General features: G+C 33.4%; 1 protein-coding gene across 2 annotated transcripts; it reads right to left on the minus strand.

Annotated features, from left to right (window-relative positions):
- Positions 1 to 3903: 3903 nt before the first annotated feature.
- Positions 3904 to 13189, minus strand: LOC132266556 (protein MID1-COMPLEMENTING ACTIVITY 1). Of its 2 annotated transcripts, XM_059767460.1 has the most exons (10): positions 12834 to 13189; positions 12641 to 12701; positions 12150 to 12411; positions 11604 to 12063; positions 9993 to 10417; positions 9167 to 9276; positions 6327 to 6398; positions 4869 to 4975; positions 4332 to 4425; positions 3904 to 4179 (listed from the first exon to the last, which is right to left on the minus strand). In XM_059767460.1, the coding sequence occupies exons 4-10, from the start codon at positions 12009 to 12011 to the stop codon at positions 4127 to 4129; spliced, it is 1269 nt and encodes a 422-aa protein (XP_059623443.1). In that variant the 5' UTR covers positions 12012 to 12063; positions 12150 to 12411; positions 12641 to 12701; positions 12834 to 13189; the 3' UTR covers positions 3904 to 4126. The 2 variants fall into 2 exon arrangements, with proteins under 2 accessions (XP_059623443.1, XP_059623444.1); XM_059767461.1 differs by lacking the exon at positions 12150 to 12411.
- Between the last annotated feature and the right edge of the window lie 7996 nt (positions 13190 to 21185).

Below are 21185 nucleotides of genomic sequence, written 5' to 3' on the forward strand. Positions count from 1 at the left end.
TCACGTTAGAAAAAAAAAAAAAGAGAAGTAGAGAAAAAAAAGAAAGAAAGGCTAACAACGAGAAGGCCGAATCAAAGAAAGATGTCGTCATATTTGGAGGAGACAACCAAGGTTGAAGCATCGGTTTCGTTTTGAAACTTTTAGACAAATTCTTTTCTAACTCTCCTCTTAGAACCCATAGGTTTATCACTTTGGGTATCAAAATCTATAGATTAAATTGGCATGTTAATCACCTAAACATAGGATAAATTAATGTGAAGAAATTGATTAGAAGAAAAGGAAGAATCTTTCTTCAATTAGGAAACTTTCTCCAATTCCTGTTTTAGTATTCTGTCTATATCTCTTTCCTCGAGTGTCAAAACGGCTCAAACTCCTCATGGTTGAATGGAAATTCGATTATCTATAATTTTGTATTTCACGAAAATTTCGTGAAACGAATGTTTACCTTATCAAAACTGGATTGGAAGACAGTACGAATTTTGTATATATTTATATATCTTATCCCATAATTGTTTTAACCAATTTGGATAATTTGTATTGATTGGGTGTTGACCAAATAATTCTTAATATTTATATTTAATGTGTTATTTGGACATTGCTAAATTGTGTAACTTAAATGTTATATACGCCTATGTATTATACTGGCACGCATAAATAAATAAATATAACCTAATCAACTAATAAGTTGTTCATTGATATTTATCATGTTTATATATATGATGGTGGTGTTGATGAAATCATAATAGGTTGTTTATTCAAATTAATTATATGCTTATAACTTGTATGGAGTGCCTATGTATGATTTATTTCATAGTTAGTTGTAAAGTTTTGGTACATGGTTAAATTGGAAGTATGGATGAGTTGCTAAAGGCATAAATAAATTGTCTTATTAATTGTATGAATAAAATACATACATGGGAAACATTGATGAATTGCTAATTAATAGTATGGATAAAAACATACTTTTGGAGGTATGGATGAGTTGCCAAGACATAAATAGATTGTCATTTAATAGGCATGGTTGATTTGCCAAAGTATAAATGTATTACTTGTAGAGGCATGGTTGAGTTACTATCATATAAATAAATATACTTCTAGAGACATGGTTGATTACCAAAACATAAATAAATATTTGTGGATGCATGGATGATTTGCCAAATTATAAATAAATTGCTAAGTAAGTTAGATGATTAAATATACATCTATGGATATTGTGTTTATAAGTTGGAGGTAATAAATATTCTTATATTATAATAAACTAATGTTTAAAGGATAATATATTATTTTATAATATTAATAAAATAATATTAGTGAAGGCATGGTGAGTTGCCAAAATATAAATCTTTATTAGGTGATATTTATAAATAAAATCATACATTGGTGGGTATTGGGATTTGAATTAAAGAAAAATATGTCTTAGATTATTATTTATTATTTAAATCGTTAAATAACTATTTAAATATGGAATTTAGGTTTAAATGAGTTTTCTCTTAAAAGTGGAATGTACTTGATGGTTAGTTTAAATATGGAGGTAGTCTTATCATTGTTTATGGTCTTGGATTTCAAAGAATATATTAATGAACATATTCTTTATATATTTATATATATAATATATATGTATCATCTTATATTAAAGGTTAAAGCTTCAATTAGGATGATTTTGGTTAGAGATGTTTTATTTATTGGTTTTCAGAGGCTTGGTAGAGGGAACTTACTCGTGGGTCTAACCCACTATTTATTTTTCAGGTTATTAGAAGTTTCAGTCTCGAGGCTGAGGATCCGCAGTTGGGAGACTGTTATTCATCTACTCATCTTGTTTACTTTTTAGTATTGTTATTTATTGTTAGATGTTTGGTGAATTAATAGTTTATGATTTAGGGGTCCTTGACTTATAGGATTTTCGAGTTGTATTTTAGAATTTTAAATTTATGTAATTTATTTTTGTAAATGAGGTTTTATTTTATTAATAGAATTTCACTCAGCGATTTATTCATTCTTTTTATTCTTCTTGTATTCTATGTTCGCTTAAATACTAAATTGTTTTGATATTCCCGTATTTTCGGGTGTGAGCCTGGCCAACCTACATGTGGAAATTCAAGGGTATCACAGTTGGTATCAGAGCATTCCAGGTTCAAGTCCCTAGGGTGTCTTTCGTTATGTGGATTCCGCGTTGCGTCTCTTGATACTTAGAGCCCATAATAGGATTCGTTGTATTCTATCTACGGTCCGTTAGAACGAGTTGATGTCTATTAAATTCTGTAATTATAAAATGGCTGACATTATAAAAAAGAGGAGGTCTGATGAAGTAAGAGAATACGTATTCGATTCATATTCGAGTTGTATTCGATTTCTCTATTAAGGAAGAATCTAGAATTTAGAATTAGAGATCAAAGATTCTAATAGAGGAGATTGCGTAGTATCCAAAAAAAAAAGATGCTGAGTCTCAAAGATGAGTAGTCATGTGAAAGAGATATTATTTGCTAGAAGTATAACGAATGATATTAAAAGGATGAGAGCTATTTGACTTACATATAGTTAGCTTTATGTATATCTCAGAAAGAGATGTGTGTGGAGCATTTTTCGAGAGTTTGGGGATTTGATAAAGTTATTATTAGAACGAACCATTGGATTAGATATATATTTTTTGTACCCATGAAAGCAGCATTGGTATTATCGTGTGATTGGCTTTATAAAGTCATGAAGGGTATTTTACCATTAGGGTAGAAGAAGGATAAGGGGCAAGCTCTTGGTATTCGGGTAGGCAAACATAAGTTGCCTTTATTTATGTTTAAGGGTTATGATTCAAGATTGGATAATTTCTTGCTAATTTAAGAAAGAAAATTATATAAATCAATTTAATAAGATTGATTTCAAGAAGAAAAAAAAATTAGTGAATGCTACCTTAGAATAGGGTAGACTTGAGAGTACCCACAGGAACATTACCTGAGGGAAGAGTACCCAAGGGAAGATTACCCAAGGGAACATTACCCAATGGCAGAATACCCAAGGGAACATTACCCAATTGCAGAGTACCAACATTACTCAAAGACAGAGTATCCACGGGAACATTACCCAAGGGAAGAGTATCCAAAGGTAAAAAAATAATAATAATAATTCTACTATTCAATGAACAGTGCCCAAAGCTAGACGAGCAAGCTTGGGAATGGGGGGCAACTGATAGGGAAAAATAAACCTAACCTATCTTGACCTAACGATAGAGACAACTAAGTATTGACCAGCCGCCAAATCTCTTCTACTTTCGAAAGATAATATTTCGTTATCAAGATAACGATTTCCATTGAATAAGTTCTATGGAATAATGACAAATCTTATCAAGGATAAGATTTTTATATGATAAGTTCCATGGGATAAGAATTATGATATTCCCTTATCAAAAATAAGGGAAATGACGATAAAGAGAAAGACGACTAGGAAATAATCTATGACAAAAATTATTATTAAATTCCTGCCTTTGTTTTAAACCTTCGGTGACTGACTTGATCGTCAGAGAACTCTTAGCAGGCACCACATCGGTAATGTCAAGATTTATCGATCTTCTACTCTTTTCTTTGTAGGAAAACGGTGTCGTATTATATCGCGTAAATTTCACCAACACACAATCATTAATCTATTGTGTGCTTTTAAATATTAAGGCTAACGCATTACGCGCTTTCACCCTTGTGTGGAATTTGAAGGTGGGCAAATATACGTACTTACCTAATAAAGAGAATAGTACTTTTTCTTCCAATCTATTTGACCTATCCTCCCCTGTCAAATGAAGTTTAAGATAACCGCAATTATTAAAATGACCAAAATGCCACTACTTTCTCACTTAAATGACTGAAGCATATCCTAAGCAACTAACACAGTATAAAATTTGGAAATGACATCTTTTGGCATTAATTAAAGTGAAAGAAAACTATAATTGAAAAGGCTATCTATGATACACATGCTTTAATATGGAAGATATAGAAAGCAACTTTACATAATAGGTGAGCTAATGGCACAAAACAACACAAACACATGATGCAAAGTAACAATTGCATCTAGCCACTATCTCTATGCAAGGCTTCAAAGTATATTTCAAATCTTTAAACAACTATAACAATTTCTTTCATCCTATCACTTAGGACTCCATGTATTGAGAGGGTGGAGGGCTTGTTTTCGTCTTATCAGGACCTGCAAGATGAATTTTACATCACATCACAAATGTGTACGCATGTTGTATATAATTAAAAATCTCTTGGTACTAGGCACAGTAGAATTTTTTGGTAAGATAGAGGAGCATTTTAGGTGTTTCAATAAACTTAAGATAGATCTCTTGGACGTACCATAAACCCCACGCATCTCGACTTCTCGCCATTCTTGGACAAGGGCGCAACAGCAACACATCAAGTGTGAGAGAAAATCATCAAATAAACCTCCCTGCCAAATATAAACAGCATAAACATTAAAACTAGCTGTAATTGCTATCTGTTGGGAAACCTCAAATCCAAAACGTGACCACTAGTAGCAACATATTATGTACAGCTGGCTTGTAAATGCATTGCATCTAATTTATCTGCATGATTGGATAAAAAATTGCTTTTGGATAATCTGATCTAGCATTTACAAAGTGGTTGGATCAAGTAGCATCTAATCAGGTAAAAATAAATAAAAATGAATTTGTTAAGTGTATTATGCACAATTATTGATCTAGCACTAGAAATGTAGAATAAGGAAACAGATCTTTATTAGATCCATTATACTACACAAGGTGCGTGTACAACAGGGATGACGGCAGAAGGGAAAAACAAAGGTAAAAGCCACTTGTCCACTTCATGTTTCCAGTACATAAAGATATTGCGTTGCTGCAGTAGGGGAATTACCGTGATATTCAGCGTCTTGCGAAGCTTCCTCCGGATGCAGCAAGTATAGCAACAGCATGACATTATCAACGAATAAGCCATTAATTCATTACAGGCTTCTGCTGAAGCTGATGAACGTAGACAATAAATATTTGTGTAAGCTTTCAGATAGTACCAAAATCATGAATAAAGTTTAAAAACTTTAGCAATGCTGCAGTTGAAGCTAAAGATGTGAGGAAATTGAAAAGTACAACACTACAAACCAATTATGATACAGCTCCCATTAAATTAGAATCCATTAAATCAGAACATCTACAAATATAAATTCCAATTTGAGCTCAAATTCTATTATTTTGGTTGGGAGAGAGCAGATATTTAAAGCTGGCCCGGAACAGGAAATATTGGGTATGGCGCTAGACTTAGGAGATGGTTGCAAAACTCTCACTCTCCCATAGTTTTAGGAGCACTATGAGGGATTACATGTGCTATCTCACAATCTTCTAATATGAAGGAAATTGGATCATTTACTCTCCTCTCAAAGAGGTTTCCTTCCCGAAAAACATCTGATAGTGTATGGCTCAATTAAGGTAGTTCAAGAAAGGTTGGGAAATTTACTTCACAGATTGATTAACCAATTCTACAAACAATCACCAATGACACACTGTTGGCAGGCAAGAACTTTCAAAGTTATTTTAATATAGATGTTTACAACTTCGTTCAACAATTTAAAGGACAATGCTTATTTCACTAAAAAAAGGTTTCCCTTATTAGGTTGCTATTCCTAGCTTTGATTTTCACAGGAGATTTTTTTCTTACCAAAAAAAAGGTCAATTTTTTTTCAAGAAATTCTTCCTTAAAAAAATAATAACAATAGCAAAGAAGGTGAATATGTTCCATCTGGAAGAGGAGAAAATATCCTAGAAAGATTTGTGAAATATTACAAATATTTCCCCAAAAACTGTTGCAGCAGAGGCTGAAAACAGTTATGCAGCTGCTCTTCCAGACATATAAAAGAAAACCAATAGCATTTTAATATTTTCAATGGTTGAGTGCACACGGAGAGCTTTGAAATTCAGGGAACATCTGGAAAAAGGAAAGAAAAATGAAATTTTCTAATAAACATCCATCAGACTCTAAACATGATGTAAAAATTCAACCACTGTTCATTTTTACATCATTGTCGAACAAACAAATGCTTCATCAGAGTCATCAACATAAGCACGTATTACACGGTATTTGAATTAGACAATACAGAGTATGTAACAATATACGGTACAACTCCTCCCAAGTTTTATTAGCAGCTCACAAATAGACATTCGATACCAAAGTTTGAACAAAACCAAAAAACTAATAACCAAGAGCGAGAATGCATAGATATGAAAGCATCGAGATATAACTCAATCACCCAGGTTCTAAATCTTATTAGATGCAATCAATCACGAGGTAGTGTAGTTTTGAACAACAATTGGAGCTACTTACACATATGCCTGTTAGTCGCCACAGAAGCAATCTTCGAAAATGTGCCACAAGGATAGAAGAAAGTTTTTAAACCTGCAAAGTACAGATGAGACGCTTAGAACACAACCAAGTATATAGTAATAACAGCATAGCATGCTTAGCATTTCAGTTACTCGACATAGCACTGTCTATTAGCAGCAAATATTGGAAATATACAGAATAAAGGAAAGCTGTTATCGGAATGTCAGGAAGGGAAATGCCAAAAATACACAAGCAGGAGGACCTGAGCTAGAAAGGACCGGAAGGAAACAGCCCATAGAAGCCACATAATCAATAAACAACTTCCTCAGAGTGAGCAAGAAGAAAGAATATGAAGAAGAAGAAAAAACACCACAGAAAGAACCTTTTTTTTTTTTTTTTTTCGTATTTTATGACTAGTTTCATGCAATGGCTACCAGGTCAATTATAAAAAAGTATAAAAACAACGACGCAACCAAAGATGGACAGGTTTGAGATCCCTGGTTGAGCCAATACAAGCCATGCATAGGCCACAAGTAGGTGTATCAGTACCAGATTGGTCACGAGGCAATTCAAAATTGAAAAGTGGCCTACTTTTTCTTTGAATTATAGAAGTGGAAAGGAGACGTGGAACCAAGATTCAAATTTGAACAGAACCCGCAAAAGATTGAGCAATAATGGATGCTTCGTATCCCATCCAACTAACACAATCTCTTAAAGATATAGACCCCCCCCCCCAACAAATAAAAAAATAAAAAAGTAGCAGAAGAAAAAGAAAGAGATAAAAGAAGACCAAACTTCACATTAAACGCTGAAAATGACACAACATATGCAAGAATGCTCCCATGGGCCATGATGATCCATGGCAGCAACTAATGCTCTGTATTCCATGTCCAATGAGTGCCTGTCATATGCTCAAATTTTTCAATGAGTTTACAGTGGATTCATACAGTTCACATCAAAGTAGACAAAAAAAAAAAAACAAAAAAAAAAAATGAAAAAAGAAAAAACAAATACATAAAATAAAATAAGTTCCCAACTATGAGCTAAAACTGAAAAAACTTCAACAAGTAAAAAAAAAAAACACTATAGGTTCAAGTATAGGTGTCAACTCTTAACATCCAAGCGCATTTTCCATAATATCAAGAATTTGTTCATGTAAGAAGACAAGAATGCCAAAATGACACTAGATGAAGCATGCGCATAGATTACATTATAACCCCAAGCCCATAGCATACGAAACCAAAAACACTATTACCTAAACAATGGAATTCATAGTAGAAATGGGTTCATTCTTTCTTAACCTGTATTTGAATAATAACACCAAATAATCACAATAATAGTAAGGGGTAAAATCACAAAACCCCCTGTACTATCAAAATTGATCACATTACCCAATTACCCCCTGATCTAACAAATAACCCCCTAAACTATAAACCTGATCATCTATGACCATTCCGTTATGGAGCTGTTAGTTATAGTGTGAAATGACGACATTACCCAAACGACATGTTTGGATCTTCAAGTGAACAAAACTCATGTTGCCCAAACTGATGAAAAGAACCAAAATCCCCAAACCACATCGCCTGGGTCTTGAACCAAAATCACGAAACGAATTATTTCTCCTTTCACTGTTCGAAGACCAAGGTGGTTTGAGCAATTTGTTGTTTTTCATCTCTCACTCTCTCTCGATGTATATATATATGATCAGAATTCACTCAATTCCTATTTCTCATACAAACTACATCAGATGGAAAACAAAGAATCCAAGTCACAAACCAAATTATCATGTATGAAATGTAAACCATAGTTGATTACTTCAACGTACAGAACAGAACAATTACTAATATAGAAGTTGAAATGTTGTAGTCATTCAATTGTATGTAACTAGAAAACGGCATGAATTCAAAAATTATCCCACATTTACAATCACGTACCAACACAATTCACCATATGTGGCTAGGTAAAAACCAGAGAAAATAAAGGCCTATTACAAATAAAACCCTCCATGACTATCATACAATTTCTCCCCGCCCATGTACACCTCCTCACCCTCCAAAACTTTAATCACCTTTCAGATTGGAACAAATATGCCTCCATTTGTGGAAATCATGATCATAATCCAAAACCAGACTTTTAATAAGACTTAATCTACACCTAATCAATAAGAAGTAACTAGCAAACAAGTATCAGAAAAAGAAAATCAATTCATATGTTAAGAATCACTGTACCAAATGTGGCTAGGTAAAAACCATAGAAAAAAAGGTCTATTACAAATAAAACTCTCCATGACTATCATACAATCTCTCACTGCCCATGGATACCTCCTCACTCTCCGAAACACCACCTCCTCTCCCCACTCCCCCAAAAAAAAAAAAAAAAACAGAATATAATAATAATAAGCAAGGATATACGTGTGTGCATATAATAAACCTAATGATCTAGTGTTTGCGATAGAAGTAAAAGAAAAGTAAAATAGAAGGATCACTACCTTCCTCTCTATAATTCATGGGAGGTGAAGCAAATATAGATTTTAAATTACATCCAGATTTACATCTTACATGTGTGTCTGCATGTAAGATGTAATATGATAACAACATGTTAAGGTTAAATTTTTTTGTAATAAATTTAATAACAATAACAACAACAGAGAGATGGAAGGAAAAACCAAAAAAAAAAAAAAAAAAGCCACTCTTAGGTTTGAAGTATGAAAGACAAGTACGAAAAGCAGTTTACTTATAACCACTCTGATCAACTAACTGAATACCAAGGGATATGATAATAGAACATGCACAAAATATGTCTTGTAACTGAATATCAAGTGATATGATAGTAGAACATACACAGAGTAGGTTCTGAACAACAGCCTAGTAAATCTGAATGCCATTCTTCATGCTGGTGGGAACCACTCCTGGACAGCAGATCATGTCCGGATGAAACTGAAGATGTGTTTCTGCATATAATTATATAGTATCAGAGAAACCTAAAGTTTACAGCACATGGGGGCAATGGAACTAAATATAACATGCACATTGTCATTCAAGAAAGCTCAAGAGGCCATTTCACATGAACTCCCAGGAAAATAGTAAGGAATAAAAAGCTGAAATCCTTTGTGTAATATACGTAACTAAGTATAATAAAACTTTTCAAGATTAAGATTTTTCAGAATTCCTGCATTTGAAAACTTGAGATAGCTTGACACTACACAGATTTCTGCACATTTAGATCACACCATTTACAACAATAAAACTTGTAGTCAAGCTATGAAGCATCCAGGAAGTTGGTAAAACAAAATCCTTGATGGAACAGTGAATTACACAATAAAGCTAATATTTAACTGTTCAAGTTAGCATAGATATTACAATGAATAACACAATAAAGCCAATACATGAACTGTTTAATTTAGGGGCCATTCTTGGTTCATCGGTAAAATGCTAGGCTATCAAGCGTGAAGACTCAAAGTTCAAATACTGAGAGTTGCCACTTCATGCAAACAATGCCAAAGGTTGAGCAATTATCCAATCCACCCCTGGACACCTTTGATTAATGGAGATGGGCAATGACCCTTTTTATGTACCACATGTGTTTTGGCACCATGCGAAATTGAAGTGCATTTAGGAACCATATTTCATTTAAATTCCTATGCAAAAGAGAAAAAAAAAAACCAACCTTTGAGTTGAACGAGTTACACTTCTCTGAGTGTCACTTTCATAGTATGAATGTTCTTTATCACTGTTGACATCTGAATAATTAGGCTCCAGCTTCTTGGAATTTCTTATGGGTGAACTTTTCTCTGGTATCTGTAGAGAATTCGTAGCAACAGTTTCTGTGACATCAATCAGATGCTGAATTACTTCGCATTGGCCCACATCCAAATTAGCTTGTGAGCGTTGTAGTTCTAATTGAAGCTTTTCGTTTTCTTTTTGAAGTGCCTCATTAAAAGGCAAGTTTGGGTAGGAACAAGAAAGAGTTTTCTTCAACACCATCGTGTCATTTTTTGAGGGATCTGGTTTCAGAATCACATCTTGCACCCTCCTATCCTCATCATCCAATGTGTATTCACGTTGATCCTTTTCAATATCTTCCAATCTTTCCTGTCAAATTGGAGGAAGGAAAGATTAATCAAATTTTTAAAAGGGTTACAAGATAGACTAGCACATAAGTTATCAAGCAAACTGTAACTTAAGAGTAAAAATGCTGTCCTTGTCTCATTTTGTATTATTATGGCCAAACCATATCTAATGAGTGTGTTTATTAGAGTGCAATACACATATCCACACAGAAATATAGTCTGCGACTAATAATGGAAATTGTGTATATATGCATGTGCAAATGATTGTGTTTAGTAACTCCTATTGATCATTTCCTTTATGCTTGTTTCCCTTTCACCAGTCACAATGCAAAGGAATGGTTAGCCTAACCATATGGCACCACAATGCTACGGACCAAAATGTTAATTCTTGAGTATAGTGACACCAAGCTATACTCTTCCCCTAATACTGAATAGAACTTCACATAAAACTTCCACTTTCTACAGAAAACAACACTTTTGTATGAAAGACATTCATGGTTTAGTGTATCAGACCATTTGCATTCATACTGAAACATGAAAAGTTATCAAAGTATTATAACTTACAGTCATTAAATATCAACTGAACATTAGATAAGATGAGGAACCTTTGACCATATCGTGAACGCTTTAACCACTGCCAGGTTTTATATACAGTTTCTTTAATAAATTTGGCTACTGTGAAACAAACTAGTCCCGACAGCAATATACCAGTGATGAAAGTTCAAGCTGTCAAACTCAAGCATGAGAACAGGTGTTCAATTCTGAAAGGCGCACTTTACACAATTATTGTCAAAGGTCAAGTCTGTACCTAATCTACCTCTCCCAGCACCTTCAATTAAGGTAATCAGGAAATGCCCTTTCTTAACACATACTAACTAAATCAGCAGGAAAATCAAGTCTGATACGTAGCAGTAATATATTAGGTTCCACATGGAGTGAAGGGTTGGTAAAAGAAAATAAAATTTCAGCGGCAAACAACATATCTGAGAGGGGAATCAAAAAAAATATTGCGGAAAATTCCAAAACTAAGTCGAATCAATAAAAACATGCATGTGTGCCTTGATTTCAAACAATTTGGGGGAAAAATTAGTAAAAAAACAAGAGTAACTTGCAAATGCTAGAAAAAATTAATAAAATATACTTGTAAGAAAAAGCAATAGCAACCGAAAATAAAAAATTAGAAAGAAGAAGAGCAATATTTAAAATACCCTGAATCGAGCATTATCCACAAGAGTGATGAGGGGAATTATCTTCAAGTATCGGTCAATTTCGTTTTGAGCCTTTCTGAACTGGTACACGATGTTCCATCCCATGGCTAGCAAATAGAGATAGCTCCTGTCTTGGCAACTGTTGACTAAAATGTAGGATCTCCTCAATGCATCCTCAAGTTGCTCAAGTGGCTCTCCGGTTTCCGGATACCTCTTAAGCTCCGAGATCCTGAGCTGCTGAAGCAAGTTCCCAATGAGCTTCAGATGTTGCGCAAACTGCCTGCAATTCTTCTTGTGCAATCGAGCTGTACTCGCAGCTTGCACAATCATCCCAATTAGTCGCACGGCGTCGATGCCCGTGAGCTGGGCCACATTTGCAATCTCCCCAAAATGTTCCCAAGTTGCCATCTTTAACCTCTCAGATCAATCAATGGTCACCAAAACCCTTCCTTGCTCAACTCTACAACATATACATTTCTCAGATCAATAGATTAATCACCTAATTGACAACTCTTGATCCAATTTCTCAACTGTGGAGGTATTTACCTTTCGTTTTCTTCCTTTACAAACACAAATTTATCAGGAAAATGTAGGAAAATTCAGAATTTTCCACTTCAAGTACTAGTAATTACTAAACCAAACTTTTCAACATTGCCATAAAAGTCCAAGCTTAAAGTGAAGTCCTCCACTTGCAATACTGTAACGGAAAGGAACTCTGACTACAATCTTTGATTCCAAGCGAGATCAAAAGCTTCTTCACAGAATCTTTTAAGAAATTGAATTCAATGCGAGATCTTTGAAGATAACTCTGGAATTCAATTCAAATGCAACGAAATTCACCAAATCAAACAACAAAATCTCAAAAATTATCCTTCACGTTTCTTCACTCTCTTTCTCTTTTCTTTTTTTTTTTTTCTCTCAAAAAATAATAAAAAATAATGATATTGATTTTAATTAATCTCTTCAACAAGAACAAACTATAAAAACAAATTAAATTAAATTAAAATTTAAAAAATAAAAAAACCTAGTAAGCTCACCAATGTCAACTTGAGACCGTCGGTTGCCTTACTCTTCTTCGCCGGAAAATCCAGCTACAAACTGTAATAGCATTCAATTATTTTCGATATGAATATATGTGTGACCTATATATATGTATATACACACGTACAAAAAGTGAGTGTGTGTATTCTGTGCGTTAACGACAAAGTGAGTGTATCGCGAGTATTTTACCTCCATTTTCCGCGAAAAAAACTTCCGTTCTCTAGGGTTCCGTAATCACCTGGCTTTATTTTCCTCCGTGATTTGTTGCTTTTAATGAGCGAATAAACTCAAAAAACGTGAAATCGATAACAACAAGGACATAAAATTCTAAAATTAGCAGACATTGCTTTGCGCAAAAGAGCTTCTTTAATCTCTGAGCAGATTTTGGAGGATTTGATGAGTTGCAGAGAGAAAGAGACTCAAATCTCTCTCTCACTCCTCACGGCTTCGGTGTCTTTTGTCTCTGCTCTGTTCTGCAGAGAGAGCACACTCTCTCTCTCTCTCTCCTCTATTTCTCTCTCTAACACAGTCTCTTTCTTTGGGTTTGAGTGCACATACTATACCAGACAAGCATGCATTTACTGGTGGACCGGTAGTAAACTGAAATGTCTAAAACATCCTCAATGTTTCTTATATATTACGAGAATACCGGCGATCTTCACGGGGTTGTGGTAAAATGCGTACGGGTTGACTCGAGAAATGAAAGTTGTTTTTGGTGGAGAGTTTAAGTGACAGCTGTTCCACGTAATGGAGATGCCCCAACTTTTATCCAACCAATAAAAAATTAAAAATGTGAACATAGTCATACGTGATTAATTAATTTTGACTAAGAAGTTGTAGTAACATGGTAACTGATTGATTGATTAGAGTTTTATGGTGCTAAAAAAATTTAAGAGTTTAATTATCTTTTGTAATTCTTTCATTAATACTATAGGTTTTAATTGTCCTATAAAACAAAATAAACTACCGTTTTAGTACTACCCAGATAAATGAGTTTTAATACTACCCGTGTTTTTTATTTTTTATTTTTTATTTTTTTGTATTAGTAATGAATGAATATTAATTTTTTTTATTTTTAATATTGGTAAAGAATGAATTTTCAAATGTATCTATAATGAGTCATGATTTACATTTTATAAAGTTAATGCAAAAGATTAAATTGAGCAATGTTACAAAAAGATATAATAATTTTTTTGAGTTTGACATTTATTTTGTGATTTTGAAAACCTAACTTTGTAAGATGAGGAGTTTTATTATTATTAATATTATTGTATTGATATGAATTATTAAATCAGTCTATAGTGAATTCACTAATTTAATTTTGTGATTATTATATATAAATGGTGTTAATGACTCATATTTAACATGTGATGGAGTCAAAGTTTTATAGTTTCAAAAAATATAAAGTTGATCAAAATGTTGACGTCCATATGAAAAAACATTGTTGTATTCATTTACCAAAAGGTGTCACTTTTTTGTCATTATGTACCACTTTTTGTGCTACACAAAAAGTGGTACCTATGTGCACAAAATGTGGTACATCTGTGCCCAAAACAAAATGAACAGTATTTTTTCGTGTCCACGTCAATATTTTGGTCAACTTCATTTTTTACAAAATTATGAAACTTTGACTCTATCAAATAGTAAATATAGGCCATTAACACCACTTATATGTAATAATCACTTTAATTTTTATAAGTTCAATATAAGAAGGTTAAATTGATAATGTTACACAAAATAGTATAAGTTCAATATAAGAAGGTTAAATTGATAATGTTACACAAAATAGTACTTTGACTTTTCTAAGGAAATTTAATTTGGGACCAATGGAGTAGAAAAAATTAAAACCTAACAACTAGGGATGCTTCGAATGAGACTTCATATCCGCAGCGTAGGAACGGGCGGTTTTGGGTTGGTGTACCCTCCCCTACCCTCGCAACCGTTTAGAAACTCCCACCCCATTTCCTCTCAAAATTGTTTAAACGGGGCCTTTCCATCCCATCCCTGTCCCGTTTAACTTTTTCAACCCGTGGGCACCCTCTCTATTTTACTTTTTTGACCCACCGCGAGCACCCGCACCGCCCCATTTAGTTCCAGAATTTATCCACATTTTTTTATTTTTTCCCCTCAAATACAAATAACTATTGAAAAATTTCAAAAAAAAAGGAGCTAATTTAACATAAAATTCAAGCGTATAAACATTCTTTTAGTACGTTCATAGGGCTTTGCCGCTCTCTAGAACAGTTGAAAAAGTGACTAAATGTGACCTAAGATTTCTAGAGCTAATTATATATACTAATAAAATAAATATAATTTAGTAATTTACCTACCTAAATGGGGCAGGGCGGAGTGACCTTCTCCTACTCCCACCCAAACTCGCGCGAGTTTTCATTAATAAAATCATTCTCACCCAAATAAATTAAGCGGTTCCCAAAACTATTTTATAAACAGGACGGGATGAGATGGGATGGGTACCTATCCCGTGGAGCAAATTGTCATCCACTAAATACCTACTTTTCAAAAAGATGTCAAAGTTTAAACTTTTGTGGAGACTGCCTTTTAACTAATTCTATCTCAAGATTTGCGGAAATATAATTATTCTGTCACCAATATGCAAAATTTCATACTTCGCCCACAGGGTTGTAGGTGGACAAAATCTAATTGAAATTCATAAGAACATAATAGATGAGCTGTGCATATTAATTGTGAGAGATACTAAAGCTCATTTAGTTAGTTTAGCCTCTATTTTTAGGTGTGGTATAAATGTTAGGTGCTACGTGTGTAAAGAGGAATTACTAAAGTTAGCATCAGCATTGAAACTCGTTTCATTTTTTTTTCTTTTTTGATATAATTTAGACCCTGATGTGTCCCCACAATAATATGACGAACCCTTTATTTTAAATTGGTTTTAAGTTCTTCTTCTTTTTTGTTGGTTTTAAATTTTTAATAATATCAAGAATAAAACCAGAAATTTTTTCTTAGAACCCAAGCAAAATGTGTATACATGTATTTTTTTGACTTAAATTCTGAGGCAAGATTCCATATACATGTATTTTTTTTGCTTGAGGATGAAATTATAAAAATAAAATAAAAAAATGTTGATAATGCAGGAGATAATATAGAGACATGAAATTTTACTGATTTAAAACTTGAAGGAATTGGGCTTTGGCTCTAACTTCTAATTCGATTTTAGTTTTTTTTTTTTTTTTTTCCCTTAATTTGATTTTAGTTTACCTAGTTCTTTTCAAAGTTATAATGTACTTTAAGTAGTTTAGTGGTCCACCTTTGTTTAGCTTATTTGGAATTGTTTCTCTATTGCTTAAAATTGTTTTTATTTTTTTAAAAAAATTACGTTTAGATGTGTTTGGTAATTATTAACAGCGCTTTTAAATACTAAATTTAGTTCAGTAGAGCTTTTAAATGAAATTAGAATTTGTAACTTTTAAAGCCGAGTTCTAACTTTTAAGTAGAGATTTAATATTTTAGGTAACTTTTTTTAATTAATCAATTATGTTCTTTTTTATTTTTTATAAAGACAATTACATTCATTGAATGGAAGAGTGAGAAGAAAGGATAATTGATACATCCATAGAGAAGAAATGAAGCGTTTTTTTTTTTTTTTTTTTTTGTTTGGTTGGATGGAAGAGAATGAAATTTTTTTTGTTTGGTTGGATGGAAGAGAATGAAAAAAAATGACAATTTAATTTTGATCGGTAGATAAAAGGCCGGAAAAATAAATTTTACCATTAAACACATTCCTTACTTTATTTATGAAATTTATTAAATATTTATGAAGGTTATTTAGTAATTGAAAATATTACTAGTACATTCCATACAACTAAGATTTAAAGACCCAAGAGAATACTAGAATAGAGGTACATTAGATACAATTTATTAGTATCCTTACACACGTGACACTTGTTTGTGTTGATTATAATTTATACTTGTTTACCATGTTACTTGAAATCCACGTAAAAAGCTCACAACCCAAATGTAGACATATGGTGAAACTTAGATATAAATTATCAAATTTAAATTTAATCAATAGTCTTTAAATAATTGGGTCTATGTCTATTTGTTTCAAATTCTTCAATTATTTCATGATAAATCTATACCACCAAAATGAACTTATGTTACATGCTACCAAACTTAGCATTAGTGAATTGAAAGTGGCGTGAATTTCATTTTGAATGCTATAATTTATCCATCAATATATTGAGTAAATAATAGACTGTTTATAAGCTAATGCAATTGAAAATTCTGAAGTTGCCATTCGATTAAAATGTTACTTAATAAAATTGAAAATTTTGCATTGAAAAATTCCAATACTTGATTGGCTCAATTAAAAAGTCACTAACTTTTTAAATTTAAAACTTAAAAATAAATTGTCAACTTAGTATAAAATTTTAATTTTTTTTATGACGATGTTTACTATTCAGTGTAAAACTCACATGAATTTTATTTTATTTGTATAAATAAACATAATAATAATAAGTTGTACTACTTTGTTTTCATTTTCAAACCAAAGCCACTCTCAAATTCGGCAAATAAATAAATAAATAAGAATGTGGAGAAAATGAGAAGCTCAAATCACCTTTAGAATAAGTGGAATGATTCATTCCACTGAGTATAAAAGTTTAGGGTTCTAACAATAAGGATGGCTATGATCATACTGAAAATCTCTCTCTCTCTCACACACAATAATATATGACGGCTCTGTGCCTAATTAAATTGGTTTTTTATAATAAGCATGCCAATATAATTGGTGGCGGATGCAAAGAATTATATTAAAGGGACAGATTTGAACAACAATAATATATGATGGCTCTGTGCCTAACTACAATCATACTTATAATCTCACGCACCTATAATTTTAATGCACTGAGAGTAAAAAATGAATTATACGTAAAAGGAGAAATTATTTCATGATCAACTAATCACAATCTAATATGTAAATAAATATGTTAATTTTATTTATATTTTACTTACATATCAAGTTATAATTTACCGTTATCATATAGTAATTCCAAATCATATAAAAATTTCGTTTCTCCGAATAATACAATGAGTCAAAATCAATCATCTTTTTCATTTGTCTTTCTTTGGTAAACCATCATTTTTGTTAGGAATTAAACTTTATCTTTCCCTCTCTTTTTTCTTTTTCGATATTTCTCCTACAAATTAGTTAGACAGTTTACAATAAAAATGTTAGGGCCACTGCCAAAATCAGATTCATAATGTGTGTGTAAAGTTAGACAGTGTTTGGTTGATTGATTATTAACAACAAAATGAATGGAGAGAGAGAGAGACAGTTGGCAAGGTAATAATATATTGAGGTTGGATTGTCCAGGTCCATCTAGAGAGAGAAAGGGCAAAGGAGTCATTTAGTGTTCGACTACAAACAGGAGGGCGCATATTCCAGATGAACAACCATTCTCGGGCAACTGCCAGGTGGGCCCACATTAATGTGGACAGGCACATGCCATCCATAACACGTGTCATCTTCCTTTTTCTTGCATCTATTGTCTTTGTCTACCCGTAACCCATTACTACGCCACGTTGTCAACTTGGATCAGAGTACATGACGTGGCACTATAAATACCCCATTTGGAAACAATTTGTTTTATTTAAAAAATAAATAAATATGTTTAAGGAGTATTTTGAAATTAAATCGGTGCTTTAATTTTGTAAAAATTAGAATTAAGTGGGACTGTAAAATCAGTGGGAAACGAACAAAATTGAATCGTGAGAAATGATTTGGTTCTACAATTTTAGACTAAAATTAAACTAAAATCTTATTATACTATATATTTTGTATAATATTTACACCATATAATAATAAGGGGTACAGTGCAAAAAAAACCCCTGAACTATTGGGGTTTTGTAACTAACCCCCTTGAACTACAAGAAACCTCCCTGAACTATGATTTTGTTGCAAAAAATTCCCTAAACTATTGATTTGTTGCATTTCGGTAGGTGACTCGGTCAAAAATATTAAAAGACAAATTTACCCTTATTTAAAACTACGTTGTTTTGAGAGTTATACCTCATGTGGTAGTTGATAATTTCATAAACCAATCAAAATGTAACACCCTTTTTGTTATCCTCATACCCAAACACATCATAACATACCCCAAACACCTCCATTGCTTTCAGCCCTCAAACAGAGCATATCGGCCTTCAAATAGAGCAAATCGGCGACGCTGACAATGGTGACAAAGTGGCGGAGAACGCTACGGCGCTTGAACTTCAGGACTGAGGTTGGGACACGATCAAGGTTCTTGGAAACGTCGGCCGCATCAATGGAAACACCTTTGTTTTTAGAAGCCCCAAAATCAATCACTTTGTTTTCAGAAGCCCCAAAATCAGTAACTCCTCAGTTCTTCATCTTATATTCACCCCACCACCCCTAAATCAATTGATTGCAAAACCCCTAATGGACAAACCCAATCAGAGCATTATCAAGCAATAACCCTTCTTTACCCGTTGCAGGCGGCACATTTTCAACACGTTGACGCGTTAGATCCACTGGGTCGGGACGAGTTACCGAGCGAGTTGTAACTCGGTGGCAGCTCAAAACCCAAATCATCCTCGTCTTTGCCGGGATCTCGCTGCCGTCGTCTCCTGCGCCTACTCCGCCATCGTCTCTTGTGCCGAAGTACTCATCGGTGTTGGTATTATATATATATATATGTCTGTGTGTATGTCCAATTCCTCTTCGATCAAGCACGTTACACTAGCGGCGGCACCAAAGGATATATGAGTGTGTTTGTGTGTGTATATTATATGTGTGGCGGTAATGGTAGTGGCAGAAGTGGGGTAGTGGTAGTGGTTGGTGATAGTGGTGGCGAGATTGGGTGGTGGTAGTGGGTTTGTGTACTGGTTCGATTAAGTTTGATGGTGTCCCGTTGAGATGCCGATGGAGATAATAGTGATGGTGGTGGGTTTGATTTGGTTTAACGGTGTGTTTGGGCATGGATTCTTTGAGTTTTGTTGTTCATTGGTTCACGTTGAAGGCGACGTTGAGGTGTCGACTCTACAACTGCCGGTCATATTTTCGGAAGCAAACATCATAGGATTTGAAGAATTGATGTACAATTTCCCAATTGAGTAGTTTAATTACTCAATTTCCCTATTCCTTTTTTGTCTTCTTGAAACAAAGCAAACCCATTTTCTTTTGGAAAGGTTACAGCTTCATTTAGGAGGAGATTATAAGGGTATAACAGGTGGTTTGGCTCTCTTCTTCCTCAGAGACCGTGGTGTTCAAATCATTAAGAGCTCAAATTTCCACAATACCTGTATCAAATTGCTGGGGGAAGCAAATTTGTTTTTGTTTTTTGAAATTTTTTTCATTGTCCGAGCAATCTATACAACAACATGATATATATATATATATATATATATATATATATATATATAGACAGAGGGAGGGAAAGAGGAAAACAGAACTATGTTCAGATCGTGAGTCAGATTTTTTTATTTTCCATTCAGGTAATGCTAGGAAGAAAATCAACAGTATAAGGGTGTGTTTGGGGTTTAAAAAAAGGGGTATGGATTTAATAGTTATAAGGGGCATTAGTGTCTTTTCATGGTCATGAGGGCATTATGGTCATTAAAAATATAGTGTTTGTCATGTGACCATCACGTGATCACTTTAACGGCAAGATCCGACCGGAACAGTGACGGATGGGGTGATCTGTAACTTTTTTGCATAGTTCAGGGGATTTCTTGCATTTTTGAAAGTTCAGGGGGTTAGTTGCAAATTTCCCTATAGTTCAAGGGGGTTTTTTTGCACTTTACCCTAATAATAATAAGATATATGGAGAATATAAGACTAATACGAAGTATATAATTTTATTTTATTTTATTTTATTTATTTATTTATTTTTCTAAAGGCAAGAAAATCTTTCATTAGATGAAATTAAATATGAATACAATTCATATAAGCTTTATCTTCTATGAAAGTTGGAAAAATATCAGAAAAACATACAATTTCACTTCTCTGCATAGCATACTGGGCAAGACTATAAGTCAAAACATTTGCATGCCGTTTCACCCAACCAATCTTCCATCGATCATGTAGTTTTATATAAGCCTGAATATCTCCCCAAATAGCTTCAATGTCAACTGAAACTTTTGATGGATTAATCACCAAACTACAATCTCATTCAATCTCCACTTCTATTAATTCCCATGCTTGAGCCCACTTTAAGGCTAATATTGCAGACATGGCTTCAGCTACTAATGAAGAAGCCACGTTTGGGAAGAAATGGATAACCGCCTTTAAAACCTTACCCCTACAATCTCGAAGAACTAAGCCAGTAACAGCATCTTTGGTGTGATCTCTATAGGCAACATCAAAATTCAGCTTCAATCCATTTTCTGCAGGAGCTTTCCATCACACAACATCAGATTGAGAGGAACTGCTCATCCTAGCTTCATGGCCGCCTTTAATAACCTTTTGATACTCATGCCAATGGTGAAACGCTAACTGCATTAGAGCCCTCTCCCCAATCTCTTTCTGCTCATAATAAAATTGAT

The sequence above is a fragment of the Cornus florida genome, unplaced genomic scaffold (assembly GCF_030987335.1).
Source record: "Cornus florida cultivar Cherokee Brave unplaced genomic scaffold, ASM3098733v1 CherokeeBrave_3.0.0_Hap2_Chr07, whole genome shotgun sequence".
Lineage (NCBI taxonomy): Eukaryota > Viridiplantae > Streptophyta > Magnoliopsida > Cornales > Cornaceae > Cornus > Cornus florida.

What these genes read in the sequence shown, in the direction of transcription:
- LOC132266556 (XM_059767461.1), bottom strand. Translation starts at nt 12,011, where the DNA reads ATGGCAACTTGGGAACATTTTGGGGAGATTGCAAATGTGGCCCAGCTC. An exon ending in GGCGACTAACAGGCATATGT is followed by an intron (nt 4,976 to 6,326) that starts GTAAGTAGCTCC and finishes TACGTTCATCAG; the next exon opens with CTTCAGCAGAAGCCTGTAAT. An exon ending in GCAAGACGCTGAATATCACG is followed by an intron (nt 4,426 to 4,868) that starts GTAATTCCCCTA and finishes TATATTTGGCAG; the next exon opens with GGAGGTTTATTTGATGATTT.